Genomic DNA, 19,362 nt, shown 5'->3' on the forward strand with positions numbered 1-19,362 from the left:
TCATTTCTTTTCTGGGATTCAGAATCAGCATTTGTTGTTATACTAACAAAAGGTAGTTAAGCATATACTACCAAAATATCAGCTGACTTTATCTAAAGTAAATTTTCCTCCTTTTTGTGTTGTTATATTCACTCTGGTTAGTAGGGTACCTTTATTTTTAGTATAAACTTGGGCTCATATTTCATAGTTCACCTGAAGCTCTCATGTTCATATTAGAGGTGACTTGGATATTCCTTCTGAGTTGTTCATTAACAGATAGTTATTAATGTTTAGACAATCAAGATATGCTACAGAAAAATGACAGACTAAGCTTATATGTATTTATTCCTAAAATTACAGTAAAGAATCTTAAAAACCCAGTGAGAAAAAGGGACTCTGGAAAGCCTATGGGTAACTGTGACTAACCTAGAAATCCCAGGAGGCTGAAACCCAAGCTGCTAGTGAGAGACACCAAGAAGCAACCTGATTCTCACTTTAGAACCTCCCAGAGGCTGAAATTAGAAGGGTTAAGTAGGAAGAGTTAAGTTTGAAGAACTGAGAGCCCAGCTGCCTCCCCACACCCAGTAAGAATGGCCCTTTACTTTCAGAAGAATGTGAACTGGAGAACTCAGCTGGGGATATCAAGGCACAGATGGAGGATGAAGTGACATACTGAACAGTGTGACATTCCTCTCCCCTGCCCACTTCTTTCACTTACTGTTGAAAAATTTTCAGTCAGCTTTATAATCTCCAGGAGAGAAATTGGGAGGCATTTCTTTGAAGAATCTGATCAATCTGTGGGGAAGACTCATGGATACTTACAGTTGGGATCTCCCTGCAGGAGGCCTCTGCAGCAAAGACTACCTGATCACAAGCCTTACCCGTGGACACTGACTTTTTTTCCAGCTTTTTAGGGCTCTAATTTCGATAAGAATAGTGACTGTTCAAAACCAGATACTTGAAACAATTCAGAAACTAAAAAGAAGGGCTGGGGTTGTGGCTCAGTTGGTAGAATGCTTGCCTAACACATGTGAGATACTGGGTTTGAGTCTCAGCACCACATTAAAAAATTAATAAATAAAATAAAGGTATCATGTCTATATATAACTAAAACTGTTAAACTAAAAGAACCCTGGAAAAAGAAGGGAATTGGCAAAAACTGAGACAGTGAAAGGAGAAGAAAACTTCAAAATATTATTATTGATGGGCAATATGCTACAATCATGAAATAGGAACAGGTATTAATAATAGAAGGAATATTTAGAGACTAAAAAGTATATTCCCAGAAATTGAAGACTGATAGGAGAAATGAAAAACTTAAAATGTTTTTGAGGATAAATTAAAGGAAGCCATCTAGAAAGTAGAACAAAAATACTAGGAAATGAAAAACCAAAGAGAAAAGATAAGAGAAATAGAGATAGTCTGGAAGTTCCTATTCTTTTTTTTTAATTTTAATTTATTTTTAGTAATTAAAAGTTATACATGCCAATAGAATGTATTTTGACATATCATACATGCATGGAGTATAACACTCCATTTTTGTGATTGTACATGTTGGGGAGTTCCACTGGTCATGTATTCATATGTGAACATAGAAAAGTTATGTCTGATTCATTCTACTGTCTTTCATATTCCCATTCTCCACCATTCCCTTCATTCCCCTTTATCTAACCCAGTGAATTTCTGTTCTTCCCCCACCTCCCATACCCATGCTTATTGTGAGTTAGCATCTGTATATCAGAGAGAACATTTGTTTTTTGGAATTGGCTTATTTCACTTATCATGATCATTTCAGTTCCATCCATTTACCAGCAAATGCCATAAAGCCATTCTTTATGGCTGAGTAATGTTCCATGCATACATATATATGTATACAATATTTATACTATTTTTTATCCATTCTTCTGTTGAAAGGTACCTAGGTTGGTTGGTGTTTAGCTATTGTGAATTGAGCTGCTGTAAAAATTGATGTGTCATTATAGTATGCTGATTTTAAGTCCTTTGGGTATATGCTGAGGAGTGGGAAAACTGAGTCAGATGGTAGTTCCATTTCAAGTTTTCTGAGGAATCTCCACACTGCTTTCTAGAGCGGTTGTACCAATTTGTAGTTCCACCAGCAATGTATGAGTGTGGGAGTTTCTATTCTGAACAACTGAAATTTTTAGATAAAGGGAAAAAAATTTAATGAGGAAGGTGTCAAAGAAATAAGGCAAGAAAAATTTCCATATTTTAAGGACAATGATTTTTAAGTTTGAAAAGACCTCACGAATTACCAATATATTGAAGTGTATATATTAAAAGAGCACCTGTACTGATCTATATCACCATGAAATGTTAAGGATTTCAGGAGAAAAACGATAAAGTTCACAAAACTTCAGAAAGAAGAAGCTACCCTGTACAAAATCGAGAATCACAGCAGCACCTGACATTTAGCAGCAACACTGGCCACAGAAGAACACTGGCTTCAAAATTGTGTGTCAAAAATAATTTCCAGTCTACGATTTGAAACCAAGCAAAATATTGATCATGTATAGAGGCAGAACCAATGCCACAGTCTGGCTGGGCACAATTCAGGAGCCACTTGTCAAAAGAAACGAACTTTATTTTTAGAACCACACATGCCAAACAAAACAGCTCCTCAGGAAAAACCTTCAGAGCCCAAGTGCCACCACCAGCTTCCTACAAGCCTCTCAACCTCCCCCACTCCTCCTGCTCTTGAGGCCGATTGGCTGGGTCGCATGGGCGGAGCCAAAAAAGTCCCCCAATGAGCAGCTCCATGGTCTGAAAGGGCGGGGAAACAGCCCAATGAGCATCACCGCAGAGGAGCCAATCAGTTGGCAGCTAGAAGTTGCTGGGGCCGCTGTGAGTCAATCATCAGCTGGCAGCTGGAAGTTTGCTGGAGCCCCTTTGGCTGTGGCTCTCAACATCTCCCCCTCTGTTTAAACAACAAGCATGTGGCTTAGGGACCGTGCCTGCCTTAGGTTGTCCAATAGTACATATGGTCCTTACCTGTTATCGGATGAGCTGACCTCAAGGCGTCAGCCTCCTGTCTTAGGTTGGTACCATTGCAATTGGATCTTACCCGTCACTGACTACCGGTCCAGTATACAGCCACACCTGTGGATAGGTCTTTGTACCAGTGGAGGGTGAGGTTCTTTGCCTCACCTCTGTTGGCCCCCAAATTTTAGCTGAACGATCATGACAAGCAGAAGGGAGGAAGATACACCAAGCCTATTGACGGCTCCTTTTGGAAAAATTGTACCACCGATGATATCATCAACAAAAATACCCCAACACTACCACAAGTCGCTGCACCAACAGATAGTTCACAATGCATACAGGTGAGTTCACAATGCATACATAGTCCAGGCAAGTTCTGCAAGCAGTTCAGTGATGGCTCCTTTTGGAAAAATTGTACCACCGATGTCACCATCAGCAAAAATACCCCAACACTGTGACTAGAGATCCCACTGTGATGTTGTTGCTATCTTCATCATCCAGTACTTGTGATTTTATATCCATTGTCACAAAGGGAAAACTCCCAAGGACAGCCATGACCTCTTCATATTTTTCATCTTCAAGAAAGTGTAGTAGACTGTGACGATCTGATTCTTTTAAACGCACCAAATCCTGTATAGTTTTAATTTTATACTTTTTATGATTAGAAACTCTTTTAAGATTGTCCTCTTCAATGTGAGGGAGCTGCAGAAGAGGAGATTTAAATTGTTGAAGGCTTTGAACAGCCATCTGTGGCTCTCAACAAACAAACACCTTTTTAGTCATGTAAAACTTCAGAAGTCTGCCATTCTTACATTCTTCCTCAGGAAGTTCTAGAAGTACTTGATATATCAAAATAAGAACAAGTGCTGGCATGAACCAGGGAGGCTTGGGATCCTGGAAGCAAGGGTTCAAGGCAGTGGAAAGACAAGGGGATGATGGTGGGTCTGGATCCCTCAGCGAGAGCTTGCAGGAGGCCTCAGAGCAGTCAGTTAAGCTGCAGCAGGAATGTGTGGGGGTCTGGGAGAGGTCTGCAGCAGCGAAAAAAATGATAGACTAGTGGTAGAACAGGTAGGGTGTGAGAGCATGAAAGGGGACGTCCAGGTCTGGTGGAGAGTAAAAGTACAAAAGTAAGGGGACATAGAACTAGAGCTGGGTGGGAAGGACATAATCGTTACAGACAGAGGCTGTACATAGACGGAAAGGTATTCTTAGTGTGTTGTGAATGACATTTCCACATCATAAGTAAACTGAATTTTGGTGTAACAAAAGTTTGACATTAGGGGGCTGGGATTGTGGCTCAGTGGTAGAGTGCTTGCCTCGAATGCATGAGGCACTAGGTTCAATCCTCAGCACCATATAAATGTAAATTAGAGATATTGTGTCCACCTAGAACTAAAAAATTAAAAAAAAATTTAAAAAAGTCTGACTTTAGAATTTGCCCTCTGGTAAGGATTCTCACTTGGTCTCCGTCTTCATCACCCCTCCTTACTTCCCAGAGCTTCACGTGGTTCCTCAGTAACTCCACGCCCGGGGTGGGCTCCTTAACCACCAGGCCCTGGCTTGCCTTTGCCCGTCTCCTTTCTCTACGGCCTCAGCTCTGGCCCCAGCCTGTAAAGGGAGGCTTCGGTGGCCAGGATGCCCTCCCCACCCATCCCGAGGTGCCACCTGGCACTCCGCCTTCTCCTTGCCTGCGCTGTAAGCGATCCCTCTCACACTGTATCTCTCCCCACACTATCGTATTTTCAAAAAGCTTCTTCTTGCCTTCTTCGGTTCAGTCATGTTTTGAGGGGCATTTTGTTTTCTCTAGTTCCACCTTACTGCTTCCTGGAGCTCTGTGTTCTGCTGTCCCTGCATTGCTTACAATGTGGTCTTTTCTTAAATGAGCTTCCTCTCCCCCCTCCCAAAAAAAGTTTCTTCATAAGAGTAGGAAAATTTTCAAGGAAGGTTTTTCTTTGTCCTAGGTTCTTCTGTGTGTTGGATAAGGTACCAGATATTTGTCTTCTTAATTGTGTTACCTATTAATAATCTGGATTATTTTTATATTCAGGCAATTAAAGGAATTGGTTTCTTGTTTTGTCTTGTCTTTAACACATCACTTTCTAATAGCATATTAGAATTGCCTTGTTTCTTGAAGAGAAACAAAAAATTGTATTTTGAAAGGAGAGTATTTCTATGTTTCTGTGGAACATGTTCTGTATTTATATGTGATTGAAATATTAAAAGGTACAGAGCAATATGAATAAGCAGTGAAGATTGATTCAGGTATTTAACTTATCTACCCAATCATGAATGTCTCATAGATTTATTTATTTATTTTTAAAAATATTTTCTTAGTCGTAGATGGACACAATACTTTTGTTTTATTTTTTTTTATATTTTATAAAATAAAATATTTTTATTTTATTTACTTATTTTATATGGTGCTGAGGATTGAACCTAGTGCCTTACACGTGCTAGACAAGCGTTCTGCTACTGAGCTATAGTCCTAGCCCCTGTCCTATAGATTTATAAAGGCATACTTGTTGAACTTGATACATTCTTGATACTTAAAGCAGTACATAAAGCAAATACCTGCCCCCATATAACCATTATGCTGGTGATTGGATCAGTGGAGACTTGCAAAAATAGAACTGACAAATTGCAACAGTAAAAAATCCTTTGATGAGCTGTGAGGCTTCCTTATTCTTCTACCAAAATAATCAATATTGGAGTAGTAGGGCAGGCAGGAAAAGATGACATTGAGATACTAAATAGCATCTTTTTATACAGTATATGAGAGGTAATTTGGGGGACATATAAGCATCTACATTATAGTATACTAGGAAGCCCCATTTAACCTTTTAAAAACTAACAATCCATTACTTAAAAAAAATAATCTGCAGTTAAATAGTTAAGTTAACCTTAGAGGGACATTTGTACGATTTAGAAAAGTGAAAAAAAATCCAGTTACTTAAGGGTGACTCTTCCCACTTTCTAGATTGTAACCATTTCCAAACATGTTCATTTTGTAAAACACTGATCTTCCTAAGGACCTGTGCTGAAAACGCAAAGTAAATCACCTGTAGTATTTTGTTTATTGTTAATGTCCTTTGTTCTAAGTAACACAAGGGACATGATCATGTAGTAACAGGTGGTTAAATATTAAAATATCTCATCTGTGGGTGAGAACTCTTCCCACTGTAATGTTTTATGATATACTATTTTTAGAGGCCATTTAATAAATCACAATGAAAGTTGAATTCAGAAGTTTTAATCTCATTAAAGATAGTTATAGCATGTTTTTCTGTCTTCCCACCCAGCTGGGTAACATCAGGATCTGGTAGCTCTTTATTTGTTTGCCTTTGTTGAGCAAATATGTTGAACTCTCCTAATTTAGCATATGGCACCACCATGTGAAAAGGATATCCAGCAATAAAATGTATCTCATGTGATCTTCATTTTTCCCCCCAGTGGCTTTTGTTGTACACTGCTCAGTGGCACAAAGTTTAATTTAGGAGACTTTCCACTAAGGATCGTAGAATATCAGAGATTACTAGCACTTGAGGCCAATTTTTGAAAAGCAGAGACTTGAAAAATTTGAGTGGGGCTAGCCAGGTGGGATAGATTTCTCTACTTCTCACTCCAATGTGTTACTCCCTGAAATGTGGTCAACTAAAAATGGAATTGGAGAAAATGTTCTAGTTTTACTCTTTTCCTGGGAAAAAATGCCCACAGTGATGATTCTGCCTCTTCTGAGAATCCATACTCAACCACGTTGGATTCCTGGGAAGATTTGAACTTGTTAGACCATGTTCTAAATTTTGACACTCTTTGGGTGGTGTTAGCCAAAGGTTTTCATTAAGGTTGGGTCTCGCTTCTGTCCCCATTTCCCTTGCTCCTGGTCCCCTCCGCGCCCCCCCCCCCGAACTGAAATGTAGCTCAATTCTTTTCTGAATTACCTGAAATAGGAAATTTATAGAAAACACTTGAGAGTCGCTACTGGATACATCTAAACCATTTTAATGCTTTCCCATCATTTCAGTTTAATTTTTAAAATGCAGAATCAATAAGTAAATGGGGAGAAATAGTCAGATTTCCTATACTGAAGAATTCCAAATAACTCTGTAGCACTCCCTCCTCAAGGAGCTAGAGTTCTTGGGCCCTGAAGTGTGGCTGTGGGGGGTGGGGGAGAGGGGCCCCTGACATTGGGAACACCAGGCACACCGCAGGCAGAATTGAGGTGAGCATGAGCGGTGACAAGCCATGCTTAAAGTGTGGAATCTTGGTAACTATGTGATGAGAGGGACACATGCCTCTGTGGTTCTCCTCCTTGGACTGAGTTGGACCCCCTAATTCAGTGGCTATTGCCCCTAAAAGAGGACGGCAATTTGTACATAGACACACCCATGGCAGTAGGCCAAATGAAGATGGAGGCAGAGACGTCTACAAGCCAAGGCTTTCAGGCGTCTATCTTCCAGAGCGGCGAAAGAATGAATTTCTGTTGTTTTAAGCCAGCTTGTCATAAGTTCTTATGGCAGCCTGGGAAACTAATGCAGTCACCAAAAGCAAGGTGAGTCTGAGAAGTGCCCACAGCCTGGAGGAGCATAGTGAGATATAAGGACTAAATATAATAGAGCCTTGTGGACCCTGGAACAGAAAAAGGCATCAGGTTAAAAAAAAAATAGAGTATCAACTGCAGTGAATGATAATAATGGGGGATATAGGACCTCTCTGTGCTAGCATCATAAATTCTGTAAATCTAAAATCATTAAAAAATTTAAAAGTTTTGAAAATAAAAAAACAATTTAGCTAAACATTTAATTGGATCTCAAATGCATTTGATAGGCTAACAAAAACAGTGGCATCTTTATTGAAATTGCTTACAAAAGGTATTGAAAAGTACTTAATCTAAAACATTTGTAGGAGGTAGAATGTATAATGATTTTGGAAGTTTAAAGTGGATTTTTTTTTAATGTATTAGGCAAAATTACTGGGAGATTATTTTACAAAGTTTTCTTAGAAACTTTCAGTGGTCTTTTAGCCAAAATCTAAATGCTAATAATAACCTCCCTTCTTAATTATAACTTAGATTGAGACATAAACTGAAGTCTAGATATAGATACTTAAAGATACTCTGCCAAACCCAACAAGTCCATCAGTGAACAAAACAAGTCGATGGCATGTTCTGAGAGAACAGGCATTTGAAGGACAGCTTAGTATGCCGAGAGCTGTTAGCTATGTGGTAACAAGACTAGGTAGGTAGTATTCTCATTCATCAGTTTAAAAACTAATACCAGATGCATGTAAGAGTAAAGAAAAGGGAATCTAAAACTTCATTTATTTATATTTGGTAATCTTAGAACTTTCTGATACAAATTTAACTTGCTATTTAGCTTCATTTATTCTTCCAGTGATCTTTATATATCCTATTTACTTCTTTTTTTTATTGCAGGGTTTAATATTTTTGGTGTGATTAATTTAGATCTTAAATTTTATCATTTTTTTATTTTGGTAATTGCCAAAGAATGTTATTTTATGTGCAGAATAATAAAAATCATAGTAACTGTGACTTATAAAAAAGTATTTTCATAAGGAAGTTGAGACTCTAAATCAAATAGTTGGAAGTTTTTATGATGGTTTTAATATATCATTTGAGTACAATCAGGTAGTACATTTGGTAAAATTAACTGCATTTGTGTGACTTTAGAGTGATAAAGTTTTTTACAACTAATATCTTAGTAACAGTTTGCTTTTAAAATTGTGTATATGGTCGATCTACCTGTAAGTTGGATGTATATATTAAAAAAAAAAAAAACAAGGAGATAAATGAATTACAGTAGATGGGGTAGAAAGAGAAGATGGAAGGGGAGGGGGGATAGTAGAGGATAGGAAAGGTAGCAGAATACAACAGTCACTAATATGGCATTATGTAAAAATGTGGATGTGTAACCGATGTGATTCTGCAATCTGTATTTGGGGTAAAAATGGGAGTTCATAATCCACTTGAATCTAATGTATGAAATATGATATGTCAAGAGCTTTGTAATGTTTTGAACAACCAATAAAAAAAAAGCCTACAGGAAAAAAAAGAAACATTTGTAATCATTTCCTTTGCAAGGTGTGCATTGTAACTTCTCCGTTTAAATATTTGCAAGCCACCATATTGCCACATAAGCAGCTGTGCCAAATGAAACTATAATGAATGGCCCAACAAGATGTTTCTATATTTAAAATTCAATTTAGCAAATTGACATTTTCTATTCCCTTTTCCAATGTTCTCTATTCAGACAAATCACTATCTTAAAACAAAACACAAACCAGGCATTTATTTGACTGTCATGAAGAATTAAACACCAAAAAGAAGGGATGCTGTGGCTATCACTTTTCATTAAAACCAGCTGCCATGCTTTTAAAATGCAAACCAGATCAAAATCAGCACAAATCCCGAGGGCTTAATTTATATACTCAATGAACCAACTTGTTTTGAAAGAACTTTTCTTGTTCCTTTTTTTTTTTTTTTAACTTTTGATCTTTACACTGGCCCTGTGAGCTAGGAAGATCAAGAATTATCTCTATTTTATTATTTTAGTGGTAAGAAAGTTGAGGCAGAAGGTTTAGCTGACTTGCAAAGGCCAGTAAGTGCCAAAGGTAGTGTTAGAATTCCAGGCTTCTAACTGAATGCCTGTGTCTTAACATATTAGCTCTAGATCCATAATGTTATTACAGGCCTCTGTTCTGGTACCAATTCCAGAATGTAGTAATGATGTGCTGTAGTTGGATCCTATAGTTTCTAATAGTCCACTATGAAATATGTTGGAATTTTTTAAGATGCTAATAAACCATTGATATCTTGAAATTGGCCATGGTGGGAATATTTATGCCATGGAAATAAGTAAATGTTTCCTCCTTTAAGAATTGGTTTACCACTGATTGTTTCTAAGTATAAATCAAGGAAGGAAACAAACAACAACAAAAAAGAAAACAGTATTGTAAGCCACACGTAATTTTATGCATACTGCATATGTAGAGCAGAGGTCACTGTTTCTTTGCTCTGTAGGAAGGACAGATCCCATCTACCCACTTCAGTTCTTATATGGGCTGTGTGACTGTGTCTAGGAACCCAACTAATGTAAGAGTGGATGAATAAGAGAAGAGCACAACAGTTTTATTAATTTAATCTACATAAGGATCTTCACAAGAGTGAATCTGAAGAAATTACAAAGACTATACCTTTTAGACAAGAGGACAATAATCTGTGGAGGAATGACAGGACAAATGAACATCTAATTCTAGGGATGTTACTAAGAGATATGGGGGAGTGTGTAGAACCTGGGGGGAAGATAAGGGTTACATCAGAATTTCTTCAGATTAACTATAACCCCAGTTACCAGTCTGTCATGATCAAGTCTTATTTTCTATTCTTGATATATGAAGAGCATCTCTCCCAAAAGACTCTTTGTGGCTTGCTGCATGTGGGAGAGTAAAGGTCAAATGACCCTTGACGTATCTTGGAATGCTCAATATTCTAGTCCAGCATATTTTGAGATAGCATAGCTTTTAATATCTTGGGCCAGTTAACCAGAAATTTGCTTTTAAACACTGGATATATATGGAAACACTTCCAGGAAAGCTTGAATTAAACTTGAGTGTTTTGAGGCTCTTTACAAATCTTAACCGTTCTTTATGAGCTGCTTTAAAAAGTGAGGGCAATCTGCATGACTTTTTTTCTTCTTTGAACCTCTGGTGGGTTTAATATAGAGGCCTATACATTGGGACTTAATTATTTACTATTTGTTTCTTATGAATTTATTTTGACTCCCTAGACTACAATATCCTCTTTGAAGAGAGGGACATCAACTTCTCTTTCTTCTTACTTTGCATAAATATTTAACGAACACCTATTCTATGTAAACAAAAGTGCCTGCCCTTTCAGAGCTAATGGTCTAGTGAAGTCAGGAATTAATTTAAGCAAATGAAAAATTATACCTGTGGTAAATGCTTTGAAAAATTATTTATAGTGACTGACACTATTAGCAATAAAGTGATCGACAGTGAAATTTCATTTATTCAGGAGGGTCAGTAAAAGCTTCTCTGAGGATATTGTGATTGAACTGAGATCTGAAGAATGAGAATTAACTTGGAGTTCCCAGGTCTTGGATATCATTTCTTTAATTCCCTTTCAATCTGGATCAAGCTTCCTTATTATATGCCTTCATATCACCCTGAAATTTTCCATCAAATAGTAACTACAATTTATAACTTCCCATTTGTTCCTTAGGTGTCTGTTTTCCCCACTAGCCTGTTGGCCATGTAGCTGGGAGGCACCTATTTTGCTCACCATAGTAGTCCTAGTTATCTGTCTTAGAACCTGCCACATGGCAGTCACTCAGTAATTGTTGTTTCCACCATCTTTGCCCTTGTCTGAAGGCAGGTGTTTTGCCTCTCAGTTATTGAGGATATATAATATATATGAAAAGACAAAAGTCAGAGAAGTAAGACAAGATCCAGATAGTTTAGTGACAGAATTGAGAGACGACCAAATACCTAAGAGTGCATACACATAAGTCAGATATAGCAATGCTGTCTAGATGAAAGAAAGGAAGGTCATTCTATTTGGTGATAAGAAAGTTTTACTTATTCTTACTCATTTGTCTTGTTTGAAGGAAATTTGTTCCATTTGTAAAATAGTTTTTCAAGATAAATATTTGATGTTAATTTTTAAAATATTGTGAAAAGTGACAGGAATGTATAAAGGAAAACTTTCTTGAAAAAAGATGTTTCAGATTATGTATGTATAGGATATGTTGTCAGATGTGCTTTGAAGTAAGGAAGAGAGAAAAGAGAAATACAGGGAAAAAAGGAAGGCAATTGACAAGGATGTTAAATGACTATCTTTATTTGTATTTTATTTTTTAGCAGCAGAGATCAAACCCAGGGCCTCACACAGCCTACTGTTTTCATGTTTATCTTTCTGCATGATATTTTTCCATTTTTTTTCTATATTTTGCAAGTTTTTTTAGTTTAATGAGTCTATATCATCTTTACAATGAAGTAATAAAATAACATCTTACAAAGTTGAGAATTTATTGTTTGGGCAGAATATAGCGTTATGCCTATGTACTTAGAAGACTCAGGACTATATTTTAGATTTTTCTTTTCCCTGCTTAAGTTTGTTGATAATGTTAGTATGTCAGTATTAAATGACAGTTGCATCTTAGTTTGTGTACATCTATTCCTCTGGAACCTGAGTTCCTTAAGGGTGGAGATTTTATGTCTGCATTTCTAGCTTCGTTCCTGGCAGTAAACACATATTTGTTGAATGAGTAACTTTTGAAAACTGAAATGTACTGACCACTTTTATTGCTTCTAATTTATGTGTGCTCTTTTTTTTTTTTTTTTTTAAGCACACGGAAGTGAGAGCCACCATGAATGGTCATATTTCTAATCATCCCAGTGGTTTTGGAATGTACCCATCTCAAATGAAGTAAGTTGAAAAGTCTATTTTTAATTTGTTTTTGGGGGAATTTGATTTTATGGTTTCGATTTTTTTGTATTTTTAATGAAAGGATTAGTTGCATTTTTAATGCAGCTCATTCCTCATTGACATATGCTATCCTTTTATTACTAACAAATGTTATCATTAAAATTTTATTTTGTCTGTTGTGAATAAAACAGTTAATATCAGCCCCAATGATGGTCGGAAGGTGTTTCAGTCTAGTATTTTATATATTATTGCATTTTTAGACTTTAGTTTAGAGCTTCAAAAATCTTTGGAGCATTTTTTTAACATTATTTGTAAAATATTGGCATTTGAGGAGGATTAAATCTTGTTTAGTCCATGCTGGCAAGATATTTACCATTGTGTAAAACAAAACAAAATAAAACAGAGGAAATAACTCCAGTGGCTCCAGGTGTAATTTGAAATCACAATCCTGGCTTGAGTGGCTACATTGTGCATAGTTTTGTTATTTGAAACTGGCCATTGTGAGACATATTTCACATGTCATTCTTCAGGATAGAAAATATTTACCATATCTAGGGAATAACAATTTAATTCTTTAGCATGATGTAAAAAGCCCTCAATCTGCTCACTTCTCCAACCACTCATCCTTCCAGGCACATCACATTAAATCCCACTCCCCATATATACCATGCTGTTTCTTGATTCAGCTCCATGAGCCTCTCTTCCCAATGTTACTCTCTCCCTACCCTTGGAGCTTCTTTTCATTCTTTTAGATTCTGCTTAAATGTCAACTTTTTGGATATCCTGATAAAGTTAATCTTTTCCTTGATCTTTCGCGTTATAGTTTCACCCTGATGTATTGTTCTTTTGCAACTATTTTTGCTTATATTATTGGCAGTACCTTCCCATTCTCCCTACTCTTCTAGATTGTAGAGCTTAATAAATTTTTTTACTGAGTAAATGAATAAAATACTAATAAATCAGTATTTACTTCATATAACATATTGGTAATGAGGCCAGATATAGGGTTGAGCAGGTGAAATTTAGTGATAAAGGGTTATTTGTAGGTTAATTATGTTTTGAGTATTTGAGAATAGCATCTATTTCATTATAGTTTAAGTCTCTGGGAACTTGTTATAACTGTACTACCACTCAGAACTTGATTAAATATGGCAAATTTATGCTCTTCCAAGATAGTCCCAATCTTGGAGAATCTCCAGGCTACAGTTTGACTTGGCACTTGAGAGGAGGCTGGGACTTGCACCCACTTCAGTCCTCATTGGGGTCATGTGGTTTGTATTGTACTTATTCAACACTTACCAGAGCAGGATCTTGCCTGTGTTGGCAAACAGTATAGGTACAGTATGCCTTTTTTAAACACATGGTGATAATGGCACATTGGAATTTTTATTTTCTATTTCTGTATTTTTATGACCTACTTTGGACTTTAACCTAACACAGTGACCATTTTTTTTTATTACAGTGGCTATGGATCATCACCCCCCTTTTCCCAAATGGACAGAGATCACAGTTCAAAAACAAGTGCAAAGGCTCTATATGGTATGTTTGTTTATTCAATGGGGATATAATTTTGCTTCTAACCACTCTTTATAAATTTAAAATTTCCAAGTCATAGATTGAATCCATACCCTGTTTCTGTTGTTTGAAATGAAATATTGATGGCTACATAAGAATTATTTTAAAGAAGAGTTTTTACAAAAGCTGCTGAAGTTATAAACTGTGCTTGCTGTCATAAGATTTAGAACTATAAATTGAATGAATTGCAGCACTTTCAGAGTCTTTCACATGGCATCAGTGCCTGAAGTGGGCTTTCCCACTTGTTACTTGTAAAATGTTTGTTGATCTTTGTGATGGAGCCAGTTGTGATTGTGAGCTGACAGGTGACGGCTTTTTCATATAGCTCTTGAACTTTTTGAGGAGTAGGTTAGTATGATTAGCAATCCTTTTATTTCTTTCTGCACTGCAAAATAGTCGAACTTTCTTTCCCAATCTATAATTTCTGGTGCCCTCTCTAGTTTGTCTTACATATATATATATCTTCTAAACTTTAAGTATAAAAAAAAGGTAAAAAGAAGAAAGAAGAAAAAAATGCACATCTTGAAGTGCATTTAATTGTGTAGGATCTGTATGACCTTTTATTAATGTATAACAGTAAAGAATCAGGATAGTATTATGATTAAGAGCAGAGACTCTGGAATCATACTTCCTAGGTTCAAATCCAGTTCTACCATTCACCAGTGACCTTAGGCAAATTACTTTACCTGTCTGTACCTAACTTTATTTGTGTAGTGGTGATATGTGGTAGCATTGATAAGAGGATTAAGCAAGTTAGTAAATGTAAAATGCTTAGAACAGTGCCTGGCAAGCAGAGAATGCATTATATATTTGCTATTGTCAATATTGTCATTGTTATTATGTACGATGAGAACCAACAGCATTTTCTGTTTTGGAATTCTTTTTATATCATCCAGATTTACAATTTTGTGTCTATAGTTTGAATGAACAATTCTGAAGTCTCATGATTCATTTCTGCCTATAGTTTTAGTAAATTGGCTTTACAACTCAAACCATATATTCATGGAATGGATTTAATTCTATATATGTATACTTTAAAAAAAATGACCCTGTCAGTCTGATTGGTACTGATTTCCATTTTCTTAAGTGTCACACTGAGACTGTCTTAATATGACATAAATGGTTGTGCTTTGTAGATCTAGAGAATTTATTCAGCAAATTTCATAGTCAATATGTTTTCAGAACTGCACCAATAATATCTGATCCTCGGCTTTAAGGGGGGTGTAGTCTAGAGAGGGATTTGAGGAAAACTAAAAATGAAAAAAAAATTCGAGAGAATAAAATAATTCCTTCCCTCGTTTCTTTCTAGACATATTTATTAAGTGTGTTAGTGTGCTAGGCTCCGATCGTCATAGTCTATTTTCATTATCTTTATTTCAAAGATGAATAGGATATTGTCATTGCTTATTTGCCATTTGGGTGAGATAGACTAATAAATTCATTTTATAATAAAGGGTTAAATGTGTTTTCATAGCTGTGTGTCCCATATTCTTCTAAGTGGGGATGGTGAGCAGGGATCTCTCAGGAGCCTTGAGCTGATCTCTGAGTGGTCAGCATTTAGTGGGCAAGAGGATGCTGTAGACTGCAGCGTGAAACTTTTCTACACTATACTCTTAGCTCTGTGAAGGTGGCCCCTACTTGTCTTCTTCACTTGAGGATACCCCATTCTTGTTAGCACAGAGTCTAATGTATAATTTATGCTCAGGAACTACTTGTAGAATGAATATCAAGAATTAATGAACCACAGCAGTTTGGTGGTGCTACTTGGAGAGCACCGGGTAGTGAGTGCATGGGGTAATAATAAAACTGGAAAAATGCAAACAGATCATATTAGGAAGAATTCTACCAAAGAATTTGCACACTATTTGTAAATATTGAGCAGACTTTGATGTGTTTTTATCAGAGGATAATAAGAGAAATTTGTCTTGGGTCATTCTGTTAACAAAATTGAGAATGGATTTGATAAGTATGAATCAGCACAGGTGAATCAGATTTAAGTAATATAGATAAATTAGTCATCTAATAACCACCCTAAGACTTTATTTTTTTAAATAGGAAAAGTATTCAATCCTCTCACATGTTACCAAAGATCCAAAAGTCTGTTTTCGGAGTACTAAAAAAGGAATAATGATAAAAAGTAGGACTCACCTGTAAATTTTAATGTTTATTTTGTGTTAGGACAGCTTTATAAAATCTTAGATCCAAGGATTGAAAGTCTTTCACTGTTAAACAGTAAATTTTATTTCCCCTCCTTTTACATATAAAGCAAATTGAAGATGATTTGTCAGATCACATAACTTTAAAAAACTTCACTATGAGAAAGCATGACAATTCTGTGCAGTGTGATGAAAATGAACAGGATGAAGGTAATTCAGAGAATATGGCCTGGGATAAAAAAGGGCAAATGAAGGAGGCATTATGAGGAAGAAAGATGACTTAGCCATGTAGGGGGCCTGGAATAAGACAGGCTTAAATTCCTTGAAGTTGCACATATATTTTTTTCATTCTTATTTGTGTCTAATAATCACTACTTCCTCTGAACACATAGTGTACACACACACACATACATACACACACACACACATATGCATACACATATGCACACAATGCTTTCCCTCTTAGAGATTATAAATTCTCAGTAAACGTCAGTGGAAAGAATAGAGAATGACATGGAGAAAGATATTCTTGTTTTTGAACAAATCTTTGCAATAAACAAATTCTTATTAAAATCTTTTTAGTTATCTTTGGGAGTGTTTAGCCTCCCAATCTACATGCTTTTAACCTTTGTAAACTGAAAATTTGGTGATTTATAATACAGTTTATTTTCTTGAAATGTATGCATTTAAAAAAATTTCTCTTTATACAATTATAACAATAATTGAATAATCTTCCCAGTATTAATTACTCTTGTAATTAATACAGTATCCTTACATTGCATGAACTTTTGTGGAGCATGAGAGTACTATTTAGTGCACTGGAATATGAGTTTTCACAGTGATAGACACTGTTTCTTACACACTGACCACAGGCTAGATACTGTATCAGAGGTTTCTTCTCTTCCTTGCTTTCTTTTTCCATCTTGTCTTTCTCATGAGAACACATTTCAGAACTGACACACAATGTCACTCAGATGGCTCCTGATAAATGTGCTCAGAAAGACAGACTGGGTTAGAAAGCCAGGGGATCTCACTTCTACCAGTTGACTACGGTTTTGAGCAAATTATTTAACCTATTACTTCCAGTTTCTTCATCTGTGAAATAGTAATGATAATAACATTGTAGCAAGTATTTTCAAGCTTATGTTTCAGACACTACTCTTCATAGCACTCTACAGAAATTTTTACATAAATCCCCTAAAATGTATTGTGTTTTAAGTAACTATACATCTCTTTATTGGTATGTGTTGATTGTTCTAGGAAAACAGTTAACATATGCTGCAGTTTTAATATCTCTCTTTGCCATTTCTTCATTATGATACTAGAAAATTCCAAGCCAACATGTAAAAGGCTGTGCATCATTTACATCCCTGACAAAGTGTAACTCTTGCTTACCAAAAGTCATATCCATGTTTTTCTCCTTCACTTATTTCATGACAGTAACATTTCATTTAGCCACTGGTATTAGGGAATTAGAGATTTCACATATTTTTTTCCAGTTAACTTATTTGTCAGTTTTTTTTCCTTAAGGAAAATGTTTGTAAAGTGTATTAAATACTCCCTTCCCTCCAGGTATGTGGCATCTTTGCTCCTTGGTGATTTGGAAGTTCACTTGAATGGCCATTGCTTGTCTCTGTGATGTTACCAGAGTCTCCATTTCTTACCTTTGCTCCAAATCATTCATTTATTTTCTCTTTTTGAATATTTGGGCTTGCTTTTCCCATGTTGCTGAATCCCAAGCCTGTGACTTGTTCCTGTTATCAACATGCCTTCTTATGGCATTGCTTCTGATGTCTGTGGCCTGGGAAACTAGGTAGAAATTATGGTTAGTACATAGGTTCTGAGTGGGAATTGAGATGCTTTTTCATTATGTTTGTATGTTGCATCATCTCCAGTGGACTTTTTTTTGAGGTGGGGGGTTTGCTGGGGATTGAATCCAGGGCCTTGTGTAAGTGAGGCAAACACAGTACCAGCTGAGCTATATCCCCAGGCAAAGAGGGCTTATTTAAGTATGGGTTTTCTGCTGTTCTTAAGAGCTAAACTTCCTAGAAAAATAACTTCCCTTTAAATTAGATATTGCAAAATTTGAAATGTAGCCATTTCTTGATTCTTATGCTTTTCTCCTGAGTCCCCTGCAGGCTATGAATTTTGGGTTTCCCTTATGTGAAATATGCTGGCTGAGAAATACAGTGAAAAATCATATGACACAGAAATAATTTTGAAATATGGGGGTGGGATGGCCTTAGGGGCCCTGCTTCCACACTGAAAGGAGAGAGAGCAAGAACCCACATTTTCTTTATTTATACAGGGGGCTTCAAAAGGATTTTGATGGAATATTCTTTTGCCAAATAAGGTAGATAGTGGGCTGTCCAAGCCAAATGGGTAATGCCCAAATCCAGAGCTTTGAGAGCTATCTCATTGGTAGAGTGAGTGCAAAGATCTCATGCCTTGGGCAGTCTACACATAGAAATGCCAGGGATCATTCTCAAGGGGAGACCTAAGTCCCCATGGCTCAGTACCAAGTAAAAGACTACTTAAGTAGTATCGTGGGTGGCGTACCACAGCTATTTACTATAAATAATCAGCTGTTTAAAGCCATCTAATCTCCAGAAGAACTCAAGTTTCAAGGAATTACCAGTCAGTAATACTTTATTGTCATTTCATTGCCAACATTTACAGTCACTCTGAGATTCCTGTTATCAGAAGTCCTAATAATATTGGATAAATATGATAGACGCACATTCTCTCAAGTCTCATTTTAGCTGTGAGTTAAAAATTTTGTGATATAACAAGTGAAAAAATACATTTGTGTTTTTCCTGGCTGGTAAGAATTGAGTGCAGGAAACCTGTAACCATGAATCACATAATTTCTGTGTAAATGAATTTATTGTAGACTTTCCTGAATTTCTCCACAGTGCTTGATCACTTTCTCATGGCAGTGTTCCTGAATGTGCCACTTTTCTTAGCAAATATCTGTCTCACATATTTTTCTTTTTTGTATCTATCTTCCTTTCTTTTTCTGTCCCAGTCTCTCCTGATCTTGTTTTGAAGCTTGTCTCTCTTAATTATAATGATGGAAACCAAAACGACCTCTTACATGTTCTAGTGGCCACTTAAAAGTTAAAACCTATTTCTTCTTTCCCCATCGTCTTTAGTGTGTATTTTACTAACAGAAAACATTTAAGACTT

The 19,362-nt window shown here is 36.3% G+C and overlaps 1 protein-coding gene across 9 annotated transcripts in view; it reads left to right on the forward strand.

Moving 5' to 3' along the window:
• Eps8 (EGFR pathway substrate 8, signaling adaptor) overlaps positions 1 to 19,362 on the forward strand; it is a 165,713-nt gene that overhangs the window by 92,980 nt on the left and 53,371 nt on the right. For all 9 annotated transcript variants that reach the window (XM_021730749.3, XM_021730746.3, XM_021730750.3 and 6 more), the window contains 2 exons: positions 12,363 to 12,442; positions 13,905 to 13,981. In XM_021730749.3, the coding sequence (XP_021586424.1) occupies positions 12,384 to 12,442; positions 13,905 to 13,981 (136 nt within the window). In that variant the 5' untranslated portion in view covers positions 12,363 to 12,383. The remainder of the gene's footprint in view (positions 1 to 12,362; positions 12,443 to 13,904; positions 13,982 to 19,362) is intronic.

Source organism: Ictidomys tridecemlineatus, chromosome 6 (assembly GCF_052094955.1).
Source record: "Ictidomys tridecemlineatus isolate mIctTri1 chromosome 6, mIctTri1.hap1, whole genome shotgun sequence".
Classification (NCBI taxonomy): Eukaryota; Metazoa; Chordata; class Mammalia; order Rodentia; family Sciuridae; genus Ictidomys; species Ictidomys tridecemlineatus.